Source organism: Cnephaeus nilssonii (assembly GCF_951640355.1).
Source record: "Cnephaeus nilssonii genome assembly, chromosome: 20".
NCBI lineage: Eukaryota > Metazoa > Chordata > Mammalia > Chiroptera > Vespertilionidae > Cnephaeus > Cnephaeus nilssonii.
Window position 1 is genome coordinate 2,613,495 of NC_137091.1, and position 18,156 is coordinate 2,631,650.

General features: G+C 59.0%; 1 protein-coding gene across 1 annotated transcript in view; it reads right to left on the bottom strand.

Moving 5' to 3' along the window:
• Positions 1 to 14,954, bottom strand: part of SLC6A2 (solute carrier family 6 member 2) — a 28,036-nt gene extending 13,082 nt beyond the window's left edge. The window contains exons 1-4 of the mRNA XM_079800495.1: positions 14,591 to 14,954; positions 7,035 to 7,166; positions 4,805 to 5,042; positions 2,541 to 2,679 (exon numbers count right to left, since the gene is read on the bottom strand). Coding sequence (XP_079656621.1) covers positions 2,541 to 2,679; positions 4,805 to 5,042; positions 7,035 to 7,166; positions 14,591 to 14,864 — 783 coding nt within the window. The 5' untranslated portion in view covers positions 14,865 to 14,954. The remainder of the gene's footprint in view (positions 1 to 2,540; positions 2,680 to 4,804; positions 5,043 to 7,034; positions 7,167 to 14,590) is intronic.
• Positions 14,955 to 18,156: the final 3,202 nt, after the last annotated feature.

Consider the following 18,156-nt stretch of genomic DNA (forward strand, 5'->3'; position numbering starts at 1 on the left):
ACTGGGTGGGGCGGGCTCTACCCCTCCGGCATGGCTTAGGGAACTTAATCTAGGGGCGCAGCGTTGGAAGCCTGGGGTGGCCCCACCCCCAGGCCAGGGGCATTAGTGAGGCTCCGACACCTTCGGCTCTTACACCTGCAGAGGCCAGGACAGCCCTTCTCCTGGGGCCAGGCAAGGCACGGAGAGGCCGGACGAGGCCGGCCTGGACCTCCGCACCTCTGCCTCTGCTCAGGCTGTTCCACCCATTGAAAACCCCTTCCCTCCACCCTGTCTCCACCTGCCCTGTCCTTAGAAACCTAGCCCAGGTGCCACCTTCTTGCAGACCCTCCCGGTAGAAAGAATTTCCTTCCTCGGCTAATGCAGCCTCTTACATTTCTGTGACATGAGGCCTCATGGTACGGAATACCTTCTGTATTGAGACAAAATACACGTAGAGATATAGGCGCTCTGCTAAAACACCAAGTCCACGGGCAGCTCTTCCTTTACACGACGTGCAACGCACGCTGTTACTGTCCGGCCTCCTCCTTTCTGTAAACGTGTTTGTGGAGACCCACGCAATCGGTTTAATGAGTTTAAAAACCCACAGTTTGTATTCCTGCTAAAGTACAACCTGACTACCTGATGTGAAACTATCGCCAAGGTGAAGGTTCGTTTTAAAAAGCAAGATATACAATAGTATGTGACCATTAATGCATATTTAATAGTTTGTGACTATTAATGTTCCGTTAAAGCGGGATGCACATGATGTCTCTGGATAGAGACTCAAGAAACCACACCTACCTATGACCACATGACCTCTAAAGCAAGAAGAAGGAAACTAGCTTGTTAATTCTTTCATCACTAGTTCTAGCATCGAGCCTGGCACACAGTAGGTGTCCATAAATGTTTACTAAGTTGAACTGAATTCAACAGAACATTTCACGAAGGTCCTTCAAACTTATTTTCCTTCCACCCATTCTCCTTCGTTTCCTCCTTTCCTCATTAATCCTCCCTTAAACATTCACTGAAGACCTGCTCTGTGTCTGATGCTGGGATGGTGCTGGTCTTAGCCTGGTTTTGCTCTATTCCAGAATTCCTCCCAGACTTGCATTCTATTGAGTCCTTCCTTGGGACAGACACTGTGTCTCCAACCCACTGATAGGAAGTTCTACTTCAAGCTCTTCTTGAGAGAGTTCATCTCCACTGGCTGTTGGTCCCCTGCTGCTACCCCTGCTCTCAGGGGCATGACCAAGAACTCGAGGATTGTCAGAGAGAACTCCGGCCCACCCACTTTCCAAAAATGTTGTCTATCTAATGAAGTGTCTCACAAACTCACGTCTACCTGATGATGACGGATGGTTGCCTGGTGACCTCCAATGCACCCACACCCCATCCCGAGACATTTCTTGGCCACGGGGACAATAACAACATGATACACCCAGAAGCTGGAAGAGATGCTTGCCTATCTCGGCTTGTCTGCTTGGAACACCCACTTAGAACTCGGCTGCCAGGCTGTGAGCAGCCCAAGCCACATGGAGAGGCGGTGTGGAAACACCCCAACATGTTCTGGCTGACAGCTCCCGCTGAGTCCCCAACCAGTATCAACTGTCATTGCGTGTTCGCTGTCTTGTACATGCCAGCCCAGCCAAGCCCCCACATACGTAGCCCAGGCAATCTCACAGAGAGTGGAAGAACCATCCAGCTGAGCCCAGTCAACCCACAGAATCAGGAGCGATGGTAGAATGGTTGGTATTTCACATCACTCTATCGTGGAGCGGTTTGTCACCCAGCAAGGGCTAAGCAGAACACGGGAAAGAACAGCTTCCAGCTACATCCTCCTGCATGCAGTCAAGCTCCACCTGGAACCCCTGGGTCCACACGGGGTGGTTGTTCCCATGACACTGCTCAGCCCAAGAATCAACAGGGTCATGACCTGAGTTTCTTCCACCCTGAGGGGCTGGCTACACGGGGAATTGACCCTTAGGTTCAGCATGCCATCTCTGGCCAGGCCTTCCTAGGTCACCTAACCCGTGTTCCTCTCCCCAGGATGTCTGGACCCTCGGGGGCATGCAGCACTGTGTCAGAGGAAGTACACAGCCCCAGGCCACACAGGTATCTTCTAGGGCATTCTCGTTTACTAAAGCATTCAGAGGGGGGTGACTGGCTTTATAGCGAGGCCATGGCTGTGTGCCCAAGTAGGAGGGACATTTGCATAAAGTGTCAGGCCAGAATTGAAGACCCATCAAACACAGCCAATGGGCTGCTTTTTGTGGCAGGCGACCAACGGGCTTTCCCCAGGCCCTTGGGGTGTCCTCAAAGGAGCTTTGGTGGAAAAGTGAGGGAGCCCTGGTCTACTTGTAGGCCCGACCCTACTGTTGGGGAGCCTGGGCGTGGGGAAGGGAAGGGATTTGTCCGAGGTCTCCCAGGGAGACAGGGGCGGAGCTGGGAGCAAACCCAGGCTTTTTGCGTCCTGTTCCACCTTCTCTTTTCGCCAACTAACAGTGGCAGCTAGAAAAAATGGACTGTTTTGAGGCCGGCTGAACGAGAAGCAGAGGCGTTACCTTTCCTGACGTCTTCACGCCTTTCCAGAGGCTGAAAAACAGGACGACGACCACCACCATCAGACAGAGCAAGAGCTGCCACTGCGGCAGGCCGATGTCGTGGATGCCACCGCTCTCGTGAAGGTGCAGGACGCCGCGCCTGCCAGGAGGACGGGACGGGGACGGGGAAGACGCCATCGGTCAGGGAGACACCCAAGGCCTGGGCCACAGGCCAGCCCCGAAGGTGCACCGTGAGGGAGACGGGTCCGGGCTGCCTGGCCGCGGCCCTGCACCTTTGGGGACTGTTCTGTACATCACAGCCTGGGCACAGGACTGCCCGCAGGGCCAGCAAGTCACGTGGGAGACTTCCCATTGGGATCTAGTGGGCAGAGGCCAGGGATGCTGCTACACATCCAAAGTGCACAGCACGGTCCCCCCTCCCTCCCCGCTCCCCCCCCCAACATAAAATGATGCAGCCCCAAATGTCCAAAGTCTCGAGTTTGCGAAATCCTCGTCTACGGCATAAAAACCAGGCCTTCAGAATCTGAGGCCTTTCACAGTGGGCCCGGGGCCAGGGCACCCCTCCCTCACCACGCCCTGCCTGTGGCTCCTGGCCATGGCCAGCCCGTCATCCCCTAATCACGTTAGGCGCTCCTCGCCGCGGGCCAGAGCGCACTTCCCAGCCCAGTTTGTCTGCTTGGCACACTTCCCATCCTGCTGGTCCCAACTCAGAAATGATGCCCTGACTTAGGCCCCTTTCCTATGGAGAGAGAGAGAAAGAGGTGGGGGCGGGGGAACATATGTAAAATGACAGAACCAGAATCAGCTGCTGGACCCATCTGACTGCATTCTGCTTCGAATTGCTTTATGGGCTAAGTGTTGAATGCCTCTAGCATCCAATCAGATGGCAGAAATGCCCCTACCAGGCCCCGGGGGTACAAGGCCAGACTCCGAGCTGATTCCCCAGCAAAGGAATGCAAACCCAGCCCCCGCTCCCAGCAGGCCAGGCCGGGGGCTGTTAGCACATGCCGCTTGGGTTTGTTGCCGTTTTCCAGCAAGTTAATGAGAATGAAGCGGGAAGGACACGGTCCAGGCTTTCCGAAGTCTGCGGGCCAAACGGGCTGAGTTTCACTTGACATTTAAGCGCGGGTGTTGGTGGGCGGTAGGGCAGAGGGGGCGTTCCCCCTCCCCCAGGATCAGGCGGGGGAGAGGTTCCCTGTGGCTGGGCGTGCTCCCCAAGGGCGCCCTCTGACAGAGAAAGGGATGAGCCTCAGGGTGGCTATTAGCTGCGAGCTGTCTGGCTGCGGGCGGGCGTGGAGCCTGCAGAGAATAGCGGTTTTGTTTCCTTGAGTGATGGGTGCAATCCCTCAGCTTAAATGCGCACAAGATGGCAACAGCGCTGGCCAGCAGGCGCAGAGGAAAGAGCGACCGCTAACCTCCTCAGGGTTGGCACTCCGAGTCCTGCTTGCTGGTCCCCAGACTGAGCGGGGATGACTTTTTAAAGCAGAAACATCTGGCTAACAGGGCCATGTGCCATTAAAAGAAAATCCAGAGGCAGCCGTGGCTTGGTGACTCGGGAGCTCGCGAAAGCAGGCTCCAGGGCGCGGGATGGACTCTGTCACCCCAGAGGGTCCTGCACACCTGCCCCCAATGCACCCGAGGCAGACTGGCAGGACGAGGAGGGCGGGAGGGAGGCCCGTGCGCGGGGGAGGGCCTTCACTCAGACAACCTGGGCTCCCGTCCCAGCTCTGCCTCTTACCTAAAAACTGGGCCCCCACATGCTTACCTGTGAAATGGGAATAGCTACCGCCAGCATGAACCGCGAAGACTCAATGGCCTTGGATGGGAAGGCACGCTTGGTGCCCGGCTCATGGTAGCTATGAAGCTTGGGTGGCGGGGGGGGGGGGGGGGTGCTTAACAAGAGAGGGGAGCGAGGGGAGGGGAGGGAAGGGGAACTCTGCAGAGCAGAAAGCTGCTAAAGTAGCCTTAGATTCTGCTGCCCCTGCACCCCCAGTCCCTTCAGCCCCGCGCTGAAGGGTGTCATCTTTGCACACAGCTGGGCCTGGGGGACGTGTTTGGGCGCTGTCCCCCACCCCCACCCCCACTCTCCGCACCAGAACCCCAGCTCCTCCCACTGCCTTGTCCAGGGCTGTGCCCTCGGCTCCTAGCCCAGGGCAGTGCCCGTCACCGAGGATGGCCGGCGTGCCCCCTCCTCCCGTGGTTTCCCTTAGCGTTTGGCTCCGGTCCTGCCCAGCACAGGGGGAAGGGCGTGGGGGAGGACTCACTCGTAAAACTCCGCTGCCGGCGTGAACTTGTACTTGGAGTACTTGGTGTGGTTGCCCAGCATGGAGGCGTTGAGGAGCTTGGGGTCGGTGCAGTTGGGGCTGTTCCAGGGGTGGCCGCAGTCGGTCCAGGGCAGGTGGAAGGTGAACGAGGAGAAGAGGTAGTAGAGGGACCAGGCGATGATGACGTTGTAGTAGAAGCCGACGTAGAGGGCGATGAGGATCACGGCGTAGCCGACTCCTGGGGGCGGGGAGGGCGGGGCGGGCAGAGGGGCTCAGCAGGGTTTCCCCAGGCCCAGCCCAGAGCCAGCTCTTCTGGGGGGCTGACTCCAACCACTGCCCCACCCGGCCCACACCTTTCTTTTTCTGTCGCAGATTGTCACAGCCCCATCTGTCTCTCCGAGGCACCCACACCCCTTTGCCGAGGGCTCTCTCTGGCCCATGAGTCCCCTAGGCCCGCACATCGGGCAGGCCAGGCGTGCCAGGACCTTATGTCCCCATGGAGCATCAGGGCCCCAGCTCCCTCGCCTCGGGCAGGAGACAATGAGGCGTGGGGGTGATCCCCTGGCCCAGCGTGGGGCTGGCTTGTTGCCTGCCTCCCCTTCCCTCTCCCCTCCTGGGGTTTCCTGGGGGCACCTCCCCAAGTAACTCCTTACATGGAAACCCCTGTCTCAGGGCCTGCGTCTGGGGACCCACAGACAAGCCCTCCCTGATCAGAGCTGCAGCCCGTGTCCTCGGGGTCCTATTTTCAAGCGCCTGCGGGATGTGCCAACCTCATCTTCCTGAACGAATCCGGAGCTCCTATGGGGCTAGATCTACGGCCCTTGCCGGGCGTAGACATGTTTTTTGCCTGCTCAGCATGGCTTAAGAGAAGCCTTCAGTATTCCAATCTTGTAAGGTTTGATGAGGCTCATCCCTTACTCTCTTCTTCTAGCTGTAGGCACGTGACTCAGGCCTGGCCAATCAGAGCTCTGCTTCCCCACAGCCACAGTGATTGGTTGAGAGATGAGCACATGACTCATGTCAAGCCAATGAGAGTCATTTCTGGGACCTTTCATAAAGCTATGATGACATAAGGATTTTTTTTTGTTTTATTTTGTTGTTCAACTGGGTGGCATTTAATCTTGTTGCTGATGGCCAGCTCCCCTAGTGTCTGAGGAGAGTGTGCCTGAGGGGGATGCTAACACTGATGGAAACAGACTTGAGAAGGAACAGGAGAGACTCCAGATAAGTTATTCAAGAACCTGGATCAAGCTGTACCTGAAGCTAGCCAGAAATTCCTGGACTTGACCATATCATAAGCCAATATGTTCTCTTTTATAGTCAAGCCACTCTGAGTGGGATTTCTGGACATGAGAGAATAGTTCCTAACTAACACACTCGTGTCTTGTAAGCGTCCCGGGCCAGCCTGTGTCACCTACAGGACAGAGTACAGAGGAGGCACTCAGAGACACACGGCCACGGAGAAGAGGCTCGGAGGAGCCACACTGGTGCCCGGTGCCCCCTGGGCCCAGCTCCCTCAGCAGCGCGTGGGAGACACGGATTCTTACTCCACGTCCTTCTCACAGCCGCAAAGGGGCCGAGAAACGGCAGGTGTGTGGCCGCTTCCCCCAGGTGTGCCCGGAGTCCCAGAGGCAAGCAGGCTCCCTCTTCTATCCCAGCTGCCACCCGCTCGCTGTGGCTGTCGTGTTAAGGATTGCGAGGCAGCTTGCTGGCTGAGCCCGGAAGGATCTGTGATCAGTGTAGCCATTTACCAGGGCAGGGAGAGGAGAGAGCAGTGGTACGAGTGCTGGGTACCTCTGACACGTCTGTATTTCCCTCCTCTCGTCACTGGGCTGGATTGGAAAGTCAGGTTTGAGGACTCTCTAGGCCAGGTGTCCTCAAACTACGGCCCGCGGGCCACATGCGGGTGTTTTTGCTGTTTTGTTTTTTTACTTCAAGATAAGATATGTGCAGTGTGCATAGGAATTTGTTCATAGTTTTTTTAAAACTATAGTCCAGCCCTCCAACGGTCTGAGGGACAGTGAACTGGCCCCGTTTAAAAAGTTTGAGGACCCCGGTCTAGGCCAAAGCTACTCCTGCAACACCAATGCCCTCCGGGTAACTGTGCACGGGGAGGCGCTCACTGGATCCCGCAGCAGAGTTGTCTGCCTGGGATCCCACCCTCGGGCTTCCCCGGGGGCACCACACCAGCGTTCCTGGACCACCCGGGGCGCCCAGCCCCAGCCTTTACCTTTGAAGAACGGGCAGATCTTCCACACCGTGGCCGCCCCTTCCCGGTTGAACTGGCCCAGAGCCAGCTCCATGTAGAAGAGGGGCATCCCCGCGATGATGAGGAACAGCGTGTACGGGATCAGGAAGGCACCTGCGGCACAGAGGCGGAGCGTGACCCACCGGCCCCTGCCCGGCTGGGCCTGCCCGCGGTTAGGGTTAGGGTTAGGGTTAGGGCTAGGGTTAGGGGTTAGGGTTAGGGGTTAGGGTTAGGGGTTAGGGGTTAGGGGTTAGGGTTAGGGGTTAGGGTTAGGATTAGGGGTTAGGGTTAGGGGTTAGGGTTAGGGGTTAGGGGTTAGGGTTAGGGGTTAGGGTTAGGGGTTAGGGGTTAGGGTTAGGGGTTAGGGGTTAGGGTTAGGGGTTAGGGGTTAGGGTTAGGAGTTAGGATTAGGGGTTAGGGGTTAGGGTTAGGGGTTAGGGTTAGGGTTAGGGGTTAGGGTTAGGGGTTAGGGTTAGGGTTAGGGGTTAGGGTTAGGGGTTAGGGTTAGGGTTAGGGGTTAGGGTTAGGCGTTAGGGTTAGGATTAGGGGTTAGGGGTTAGGGTTAGGGTTAGGAGTTAGGATTAGGGGTTAGGGTTAGGGGTTAGGGGTTAGGGGTTAGGGTTAGGGGTTAGGGTTAGGGGTTAGGGTTAGGGGTTAGGGTTAGGATTAGGGGTTAGGGTTAGGGGTTAGGGGTTAGGGGTTAGGGTTAGGGGTTAGGGTTAGGGTTAGGGGTTAGGGGTTAGGGTTAGGGTTAGGAGTTAGGATTAGGGGTTAGGGGTTAGGGTTAGGGTTAGGGGTTAGGGTTAGGGGTTAGGGTTAGGGTTAGGGGTTAGGGTTAGGGTTAGGGGTTAGGGTTAGGGGTTAGGGTTAGGATTAGGGGTTAGGGTTAGGGGTTAGGGGTTAGGGTTAGGGTTAGGAGTTAGGATTAGGGGTTAGGGGTTAGGGGTTAGGGTTAGGGGTTAGGGTTAGGGTTAGGGCTAGGGTTAGGGGTTAGGGTTAGGGGTTAGGGTTAGGAGTTAGGGTTAGGGGTTAGGGGTTAGTGGTTAGGGTTAGGGGTTAGTGGTTAGGGTTAGGGGTTAGTGGTTAGGATTAGGGTTAGGGGTTAGGGTTAGGGGTTAGTGGTTAGGGTTAGTGTTAGGGGTTAGGGTTAGGAGTTAGGGTTAGGGGTTAGGGGTTAGGGTTAGGGGTTAGGGTTAGGGGTTAGGGGTTAGGTTTAGGGGTATGGGTTAGGCGTTAGGGTTAGGGGTTAGGGTTAGGGTTAGGGGATACGCAGAACAATTAGTGCTAACAATCACAACAGCAATAGAAACAGTCGTGGTCTTGGTAATATCATAACGAGCTTCCGTCACCAAATTTAGTAAAGTCTGGGTTAAGCAAAGCCACAGAGATGTGTTTCTCGCAGGACCCTCCCGCCTTCGACACACAAGCACACTGTGACGAGCCAGGAGGAGGCTCAAGGGAGGTCTGTGCCAAACTTACTTAAATGCAGGCCTTCCCTGTCATGCGGGCCCCCAGGAGGCGGGCAGCAGGGGGCCGAGGGCCCAGGCCAGGGGGGAACGAAGGGGAGGGGGGGGAGTGTGACCGGGGAGGGTTTGGGGAAAGAGAGGAGGGTCCCCTGAGACCTAGCTGGACCAGCTTCCCAGACGACTGGGCACGAGTCCCCAAACTGAGCTCCAGCCACACCTTCGGACACGGAGGAGCAAACCCCGCAGCGCTGTTCTCGGGCGCCCGCAGCCCAGCTCGCGGGGTGCCTCTGCGCAGGGCTTTCACGAGAGTCCCAACAAAACCTGGGCCGTGCCTGGGCAGCTGGGTTTGTCCGCTCCCCACACATCCCCAGGGCACAGTCAAGGCCAGGAGAAGGGGAGTGGGAAGACCGAGCTGCTCCCAGCCGGCGGGCCGCCTGCGGGTGGGACAAAGGCTCGTGTGGCTACAGATTCAAGAGGACGGGCTAGGCCACGGCTGCTAAATGAAACACGGTCCCCCTCCTGTCTTGATGACCAGACCTTGGCCTTGGGGCGAGTGTGAAGTTCAAGTTTGGAGCCTGCAGCTCTCCGTACGTCTCCGCCCTGGAAAGTGGCGGCACGGGGGAGCCCCGTTTGCCCGGCTCCCCCTTTTCCCCACCTGAGCTCCAACCAGAGAGGCACCAGGCCTCGTGTGCACAGCCTCTGCAGGGAGTGGGCCCCGGCCTCCCCTCCGGCCTGGGGCAGAGCCAGCGGCTAGCACAGTCCATGTTACGAAGGAACCAGGCAAAAGGGCCACCCTGAGCGGAGGGGGTGCGGGGGGGGCGGGGGGCTGGGCAGGGAAGTCCAAGGTCCGGGTACCTGGATGTGGTGGGTTGTGGGCTGGGAGGCAGTGTTCTGGGTGCGCTGGCCCGCTGGCTCTGACCCCAGTGAGAAGAGTAGGAGGGTTCGGGCGGGGGGGTGGGGGGGGCTCTCTACGGCCCAGGTCCCAGGGCACAAATATACGTATTTGCTCTCTGCTCCGTGTTCCTGACACAGAGCTCGTAAACCCCTTGCACTCTCTCACGAGATGTGGTAACAGGAAGGTCTAACACAGAGCTCCCAGGCCCCCTGGAATTTCCCGGGGTAGCAGTGTCTCTGGTTTGGTGAAATGGCTCGGTGGGCTGCTGCATGGTGACGGTCCGCCAGACAGACCAAGCCCTGATTAGAAGACCGGGCTTTCAGCCGCCCCCCAGCCCCGGGGCGGAGACGGGCTGGCGATGGACGGAAGAGGGACCGTGTCTGGGTGACGAAGCCACCACGAAAACCCCCGAACGAACGGCAGAGCTGGGGGGACTCCCAGGTGGGTGGACATGTCCCTGTGCCAGGGGCTGGCGCACCCCAACTTCCTGGGGACAGAAGCTCCAGTGCTTTGGGTCCTTCCAGACCTCACTGCAGGTACCTCTTTATCCGGCAGCTCATCTGTGTCCTTCCTAATAAACTGGTGAATGTAAATATGTGGTTTTTACTGGGTTCTATGAGCTGTTCAAGCAAAGGATCAAATCGGAAGATGGGATGGTGGGAAGCCCCCATTCATAGCCACAGGTACCTCAAGTGTGGACGGTCTTATGGGGTCCCCACTAACAGCGAGCAGACAATGTCAGAACTGGACTGTCGGCCACCCAGCCCGTGTCCCGAGCTGGGGAGTGGCCAGTCGGAGGGAAACCCCACACATTGGGTGTCAGAAGAGTCTAAACCAAAACAATTTTCCTCTTACCCCCTGCCCGGAGCTGGAGACAATGCCGGCCCCCTCAGCCTGTTTTTATGGCTCTGTGACCTTGAGTGAGAAGGGAACTTCTCTGAGCTCAAGTTTCCTCTTCGTAAGTGGGAAAAATAAATAGGCTGTGCATCACTGGCTTGCTGTGATCACTACTGAGATAACTGAGGTCAAGTACCTGCACTTAGTAGGTGCTCTTAGTAGGATGGGGATAATATCTTGCCGTCACCCAGGAGAGCAGATGGGACTCGGCTCTGTAAACTGGGAGCCACCGCTGAGGAGCGTCTGTTGGGTGAGGGTACCACCCGCACCCCCCACCCCCCGCCCAAGGAGAGCCTGTCCCCTCAGTGGGGACCGCTCAGGCCTCAGCTGAACAGAGCCACCTCGGTCAATGCCACATCGCTTCCCAGGGCAGCTAGCATCAAAGACCGATCAACACGGGGACGTAGGACCCTGGCCCCTCTCCCAACGCAGGGCAGTCCGGAGGCCCTCCTAGCCTCAGAGGCCCCACGGTCTGATCCGCGAGGCTCTGCTGAGCCCACAGCCAGGCCTCTCTGTGTGGCCAGCACTGCTTTCTCCTTCCCCCTCCGCTCCCCCGCGGCCTCACCTACGCCCCCATCCTGTCCCTCGGAGCTGTGCCCTGGGTCTCAGGCACAAGGTCCTCTGAGTCTTTGCCAGTTAAACAGCTGGCTCCCTGTGGCCATTGCTATAGGGAAACGGGCTGGTTCTTAGAATAAACCAGCCCAGATCATTCAAGTGTGTCACCCAGAGGCGCGTGGTGCCAACCCATGTCTCCTCCCCAACCTGCCCCTCCTTGGGGCCCTCAACAGCCACCGTGGGCCCTGGCCACTGGCCTCGGGGTCCCTATGACCTCAGCCAAGCGGGGTCTTGCACCCCTCATCTCCTCCCCGCCACCCCACACTGACTGGGACTAGCCAGGAGCCTCTGCACCAGTTCCCGCCGCTCCGCGGGGGGTGCCGGGCAGTGAGGACAGCTGGCTCCCCAAGGGGTCACTCCGTCACCCGCTCTCCGGGTCCTTCCAGCTGGCCTCGGGGCCTTCGCTCTGAGGCCTGGGAACAGCCCTGGCGAGGGAACACGCTGGATCCTCGGAGATTTGCACCACCTCCTCTAAGGAGGACAATGGGGGCGGGACTCGGAGATTTGCACCACCTCCTCTAAGGAGGACAATGGGGGCGGGACTCGGAGATTTGCACCACCTCCTCTAAGGAGGACAATGGGGGCGGGACTCGGAGATTTGCACCACCTCCTCTAAGGAGGACAATGGGGGCGGGACTCGGAGATTTGCACCACCTCCTCTAAGGAGGACAATGGGGGCAGGACTCGGAGATTTGCACCACCTCCTCTAAGGAGGACAATGGGGGCGGGACTCGGAGATTTGCACCACCTCCTCTAAGGAGGACAATGGGGGCGGGACTCGGAGATTTGCACCACCTCCTCTAAGGAGGACAATGGGGGCGGGACTCGGAGATTTGCACCACCTCCTCTAAGGAGGACAATGGGGGCGGGACTCGGGGAAATGAGTGTGGGGGCCACCCCTCCTCATGTGACAACTCTCCCTCTGCCATCGGCGTGGCCGGGTCTGCGCCAGATTTTTATAACGAAGCTGCTCGAAGGGCCTGGTTTCCCACCCCCTCCATTCTGGGCACTAGAAAGGAATAACCTCGAAGGGGTGGAGAGACTCAGAACTGCATTATGGAGGGGAGGGAAACGTAAACCCACAAAGGACCGCAGGGCCTCACCTCCCTCATGTGGGACCTCCCACCGCCGGTCGTGGGATCCACGTTGACACTGACTGGCAGGTTTGCTACAATAGACTGTGGGTTCGCTAAAGGAAGGACCTGCCCTTTGGTCATCTTGATATTCCCGGCACACGACGGGCATTCTTTCTGTACATGTTTTTTGGTTAAATAAACAGATGGCAGCAGTGACTTACACGCAGCTAATGAAGCCCCCGGCCTCTCTCCCCTCGTGCGGTGACCTCATCCTTACAGTTGGGTTTGGGCCGCAGGGTAGGAGGTGACATTGATCCCCTGAAACCCCATCTTGCTGGAAAGGGCCCCTCTAGATGTTTGGGCCAGCTCAGAGCCACCGGCCAAATCAGGCTGGTGACCTCGACCCCAGGTCTCAGCTCCAGCCCCCAGGGAGCGTGTCATTGCTGCAAACCTGTCAGACGAAGGGCCACCCCAGCTGAACTTGGCTTGCCGAGCGCCGGGTGTAGACAGCACCCTTCCGGCCAGGCCAGGTGAGGGCAATGAGTTTGCAAACGCTGCCCCCGGCACCGGCCACCACCTCCTGCCTGGCCTCCACAACCCCAGCTATTCAGGCCAAGAGAGCTCCTTTCGGGCTGTGGGTACCTAAGACCTGGACTTACTTGGGAAAGAGGGGAACTCCATTTGGGACCCAGGACCACATGGGGCCCCATGAATGGTGGAGGGGATGTTAATCCCCATTCTTCGGGGGAGGAGACTACAGGGAGACAGGGTTAGGCTGTCGGAATACGGAGCAACGCCCAGCTCTCCATTCTTAATTAATAATTAATAATTCCCCAGGCCCAAGCATGACTACTCCCATCACTTTCCCTTCACCAACGTCCTCTGAGAATCAGCTCTGCTCCCTCCAAAGGCAGGACCCGCCCTCCTCCCGGGTCCAGCCTGTGGTTAGAAATCACTGACCAAGAACACCAAGAGTAACCACGCCGTTTACCCAGCTCCGGCGTGGTGCGGGGCACTGCGTGAGTCCTGAGCGTATGTTCTCTGCCCTGACACCTCACCTACAGGGAGGCACAGCTCCTCGGCTTTTCTGCACTAGGAGCCTGAGGCCCAGAGCGGACGAGGGGCTTGTCCAAAGCCACGTTTCCCAGAAACGTCAGGCCGGTGCAGACCCAGGTCTGTCCGAACCTCAAGAGCCGTCGGCACAACATGTCACATGGAAGCAGCCGCTCACAAAGGAGGATTCCCAGTGGCCTCGTGCCCCGCAGGGAGGCAGATGCCGGTACCCCGCCGACTGGCCAGGTCCTCCCCGGGAACAGGCCAAGCCCAAGCCCACAGGGCAGAGGGAGGATGGAGAACCCGGAGACAGCCCACGGCCTCCCTGATGGAGCCTCCCGCTGCCTAGGGACAAGCATGAGGTCACGCTGGGTGGCGCGGTCTCGGGTCTCTCATCTGTCCTTCATTCATGAACTCCCTGCTGGAATAGCACGGGGCCTGCAGGTCCTCGCTCCTGGGGTCCGAGGGCCCTCGGCTTAACCCTGCAGCAGCCGCACGTGGAGACGTGTCCGCCTCTGTCGGTTCCTGCTCCGTTTCTCACCCAGAGCGACAAGCAAGTGGCTAGCGCCTACACGGAAGCGAACAGCGGGGTCCCAGGCCCTAACGCCCAGTTCCCAACCCTCTCCCTGCCCACCTCGGCCCCCCTGGAGTCCTGAGCCAGCGCCTCTGCCAGGCAGGATGGTCCAGTGGGTAGAGAGGTTTCCAGAACTGGGCCCCCTGCACCAACTTCTGCCTCTAGGTCCTTCCCCCAGGCTTTCTGCAGGGCACCCCTTAGCTCATCCCAGCAAAAGGGGCAGGACGCATGGTTTGGGCCCGAGGAGCAAAGGCCGGGAAGGAGCGAGGCCCGTAGGCCCCAGGATCCTGTGTGGGGCTGCAGCTGGTCTCTAGGCTCCCATCCCAGGGCAGGTGGGTATGTCCGCCAGCACGGAGCGGGAGGAGAGAACCTGGCTGTCTGTCCAGGCCCCCGGCCCCCTCCACGCTGCATGGGGCCAGGACCCCATCCCGGTCCCCAATCCCTCCTAGCCTGTGCCCTCTGGCCCCTCCAGCCACACACCACCACCTGTGAGTGGGCTTCTCTCCGCCACTGGTCCCTCTTTGTGCGTCTCTGACCCAGAGTGCAGGAACCCAGTCCTCTCTCGAGCGGGGGGGTGCTGGATTTAGGGACCCCGGGTGCCTGGCTGTCACCTGCTATGCACTCCGGCGCCCCTTCCAGAGCTTTCCAAATCTCCACTCCCTTCCTGTGGCCCATCAAAGGTCAGGGGCCCTCACCCGACCTGTGCCCGAGTTCCCTCCTTCCACCCAAGCACCTACTGCTGTGCAAGTTCATGCCTCAATTCCCCTCTTCCACCGGGACGCCAATGCTTTTCCTGTGAGCCCTGCCCGGTCCCTTCCTGCGCCCCAAACTTGCCCGTGCGCTTCCTCTCCTGGGTGTGTATCCCAGCCCCTCGCCCAGGCACTGCTGCAGACTGGGCCTCCCAGTCCACACCCCCAGCCCCTGGGGCGCGGGGGGTGGGGGGGGGGGGGACGGGGACTCACCGCCGCCGTTCTTGTAGCAGAGGTAAGGGAATCGCCACACGTTGGCCAGGTCCACCGCGAAGCCCACCACCGACAGCAGGAAGTCGATCTTCTTGCCCCAGGTCTCCCGGGGCGGCTCCTCGCTCGCGCGGGACGCCAGGAGGCACTGGACCCCATTGCGCTCTTTCACCACCAGCAGCTCCGCGGCTTTGCGCGCCTGCAGGGGCTGCGCGGCCTCCGGGTCCGCCCCGCTGCTCTCCGGCTGCACCTGCGGGTTCATCCGCGCCAGGAGCATGGCTGCGGCGGGCGGGAGGGCCGTCGGCGGGCCTGAGAGGCGCTGCTTGGAGAAAAGGAGATGTTGTCACCGGGCCATGCGCCTCCCGATCCTCCCGAGATCGCCGGGGACACCTCGCTCAGCGTGCGCTGAGCAGACGCGGGCGCCCGGAAAAGGGCGCGCGTCTGTTGGAACAATTTGGAAACAGAGGTAGTGGCGGGGGGCTGTGACGGAACTTAGAGGCGGAGACCGCTCCTGCCCGCCCTGTAGATCCGGCTTGGGACCTGGCAGCCCTTCCCTCTTTCGGCCGCCCCCTCTCGGTCCCCAATGACGGGGTTTGGACGCGCCAAAGGCAGAGGTTTCCTAGGGCGGAGACCCGCCCGGTGCCGCTGGCTACTACCCTCTTCCCCGCAGCTGGGGCCCGCGCCACCTCCAACAGCCCCAGGAGCCTCCCCGGACTCGCACACCTCCGCACGTCAAACTCGCGGGCACTCCAGCTCCGCGCGCCCCAGCCTGGGTCTCCCCGGCCCATCCAGCGGGTCCCGCGAGCGGGGCGCACTCACGTGTCCGGCAGCAACGGGTCCCGGATGCCGTGCGCCCTGCCCGCCCGCCCGGGACCCGCCTCGCTTCCTAGGCTGTGGGGCGCCGGCTGGGGCCAAGTTCCGCCGCGTGGCGCTCGGGCGCAGGAGACGCGGGGCGGCCGGCGGGGCGCAGGCTGGCTGGTTCTGGCCGCGCCGGGCGGGGACCGGGCTGGTAATGTAGCCTGCGCCCCAGGTAACGCGCCGATTGCATTAGCCCCGAGCCGGGCGCTTCTTCTGGAGCCTGTTAGCACTAATGGAGAGTGACAGCGTGGCCGAGGATGGGGAGGGGCGGGGGCGCGGCGCGGGCTCCGGAGGTGGCCTTATCCCGGATACCCGCGACTTGCGGACCCGAGTGTGCATTCCCTTTCCAGCACGCACGGAGGTCCCACACGCAGCTCTTGGGGCCCCGGGCTCTGAATTCCTACCACCGCAAGAGAACGCGACTCTCAGAACTGGGGTCTGGCTGAGTCGCTTCCGAGGGGGGGGGGCAAGAAAAGCAAACCCCGGTTCAATACCAGCTCCCCATCCGTCACAGGCCTCTTAAACTACCTTGCTAGAATTTCTCCAGCAACAAAACGCAACCTTCTGCTCAGTGGCTAGGATGGCCAAGTGATGCCCGCAGGCCTGGGGGTGGGTTTTGTTCGGCTGGCCTGGGTTGACAGGGCACAGCCCAGTCCTGAGTCCTACGTCTGTTATGGGCTGGCGAGCCAGGCCTTGGGGATTGTGACTCCTGTTGTAGGAGACTGAGAACTATTAGTCACTCATCTATTCACTCGTTCATTCACCCCTTCGCTCATATGTTCCTACATATGCCTGCTGTGTCCCAGGCACTGGGGATACATGCGTGAGCAAAGATCCCTCATACGATGGAGTTTACAACCGGTCACAAGAAGCATAATAAATAAATGTGCGATCTGGAATGTGAGGAGGAGATCGTGGCTGTGGGGAAAAGCAGCGTATGGGCAGGGACTGGGAAGGGCGCTGGGGGGGGGGGGGGCAGTGGGGTTGCTGTGAGGTCAGAGAATTTGAGAAGGCGGCGTTTAAGCAAGTAAAGGAGTGAGTCGTTTAGCCCTGGCATTCGCTCACTCACTCATTGATCCATTGATTCATTCATTCGTTCATCAGACAGATCAGATTACCTACTATACACCTGAACCGCCCTGGCTAGCGGGGATATGGGAACCGTTCATTGTGTCAAGAGTAGGTCACAACCCAGTGGAGGAGTGCTGGAGGGGCGGGCGGGCGGTGGGCTCGGGCTGGCTGGTTCTAGCCACACCGGGCGGTGACCAGCCTGGTGATGTAGTCTGTGCCCCAGGTAACGGGCTGATTGCATTAATCCAATGAGGAGGGGCTTCAGGTCTGAGGATTCAAGGGACCTTTCTGAAGCCCCACAGGTTGGAAGTGACCAAGTTGAGATGAGAACCCAGCTCTCTGGCCCCTGGCCCCTGCACCAGGGTATGGATGGAAACACTCTGAATTGCTCCATGGCCACACTCCCCTCAGGACTGGCTGTGACCCCAGGGATCTGGGAGGTGGGTAGGGCTGAGTCAGCAAGTAAGGGGTGGGGTCGTGACCCAAGGAGTGACAACACTTACTTACGTAGGCTGGGCAGGCTTTTCTAGAAGCCCAGGCCTGCTGACCTTTAAACATTCCAAGCTCAGACCCACGCCAAGACCTTTATGCTCGCGGTTTCCTCTGCCTGATCTCAAATACCGCCCCCCCGCCCCACTTTCTATCACATCACCCTATTGTACTCCCTTCATGACATCACTGTCCAAATTTATGTTTGCTTGTTTATTATATGTGTCCTGTGGGGTGGCCTACGAGCTCCGTGCAGGCAGGGACTTCGGCTGTCCCACACCCCACTGTATGCCTAGCACCCCAAACATACTGGGGCATCAGTTAGTGTGGAGGGGGTGTTTAGGGCATGTTTCACAGATGTCCTGTGGGGAGTGCGCAGAGAGGAGAGGAAGGGAGAAGCAGTGGGGTGATGGGTCTGTTGGCCTTCTGCGGGCTAATGGTGGGAGCCAGGAGGGCCGGGGAGGAATGAGCAAAGCTTCGGGAGAGCCTGGGATCAAGGAAAATCTCCTGTGACCCAAGGGTTATGCGGACAAGCCTGTGAGCAAAGCAGGAAGGGAAACACATTTCAGTTTCCAGGTCTGAGGCTTCAGGGGGTCTGAAGTCCCGCAGGCTGGAAGTGACCGGGTGGAGGTGAGAACGCAGTTCTCTCGGCTCCTGGCGCCCGGCCCTTCCTCCAGTTCATGGGTGGAAACACTCAGGATCTCTCCAGCAGTAGACGATCATGCTGAGTGAAGTAAGTCCGTCAGACAAAGACAAGCATCCCATGATCACACTCACATGTGGAATCTAAGTAACAAAATACACGGATGAACGGAGGGGATCCAGAGACATGGAACAGAGTGTGGAATCTCGGAGGGAAGGCGGGGAGGGTGGGTGGGTCGGTGGGAGGTTGATTACCTTGTATGCATATATGCATAACCCATGGACACGGACAATAGGGTGGTGAAGGGGGGGACAGGGAGGGGGTCACTGGGGGGGGGAGAGGACATATGTAATACTTTCAATAATAAAGAATTATTTTTTTATTTTTTGTTTAAAGTATTAGAAATAGTAGAACATATGTCTCCTTTTTCCCTATTGACCTCCCCCCGGCCTCCCCCACACCCCGGCACATGCCCTCACCCCGCTAATTTCTGTGTCCATTGGTTATC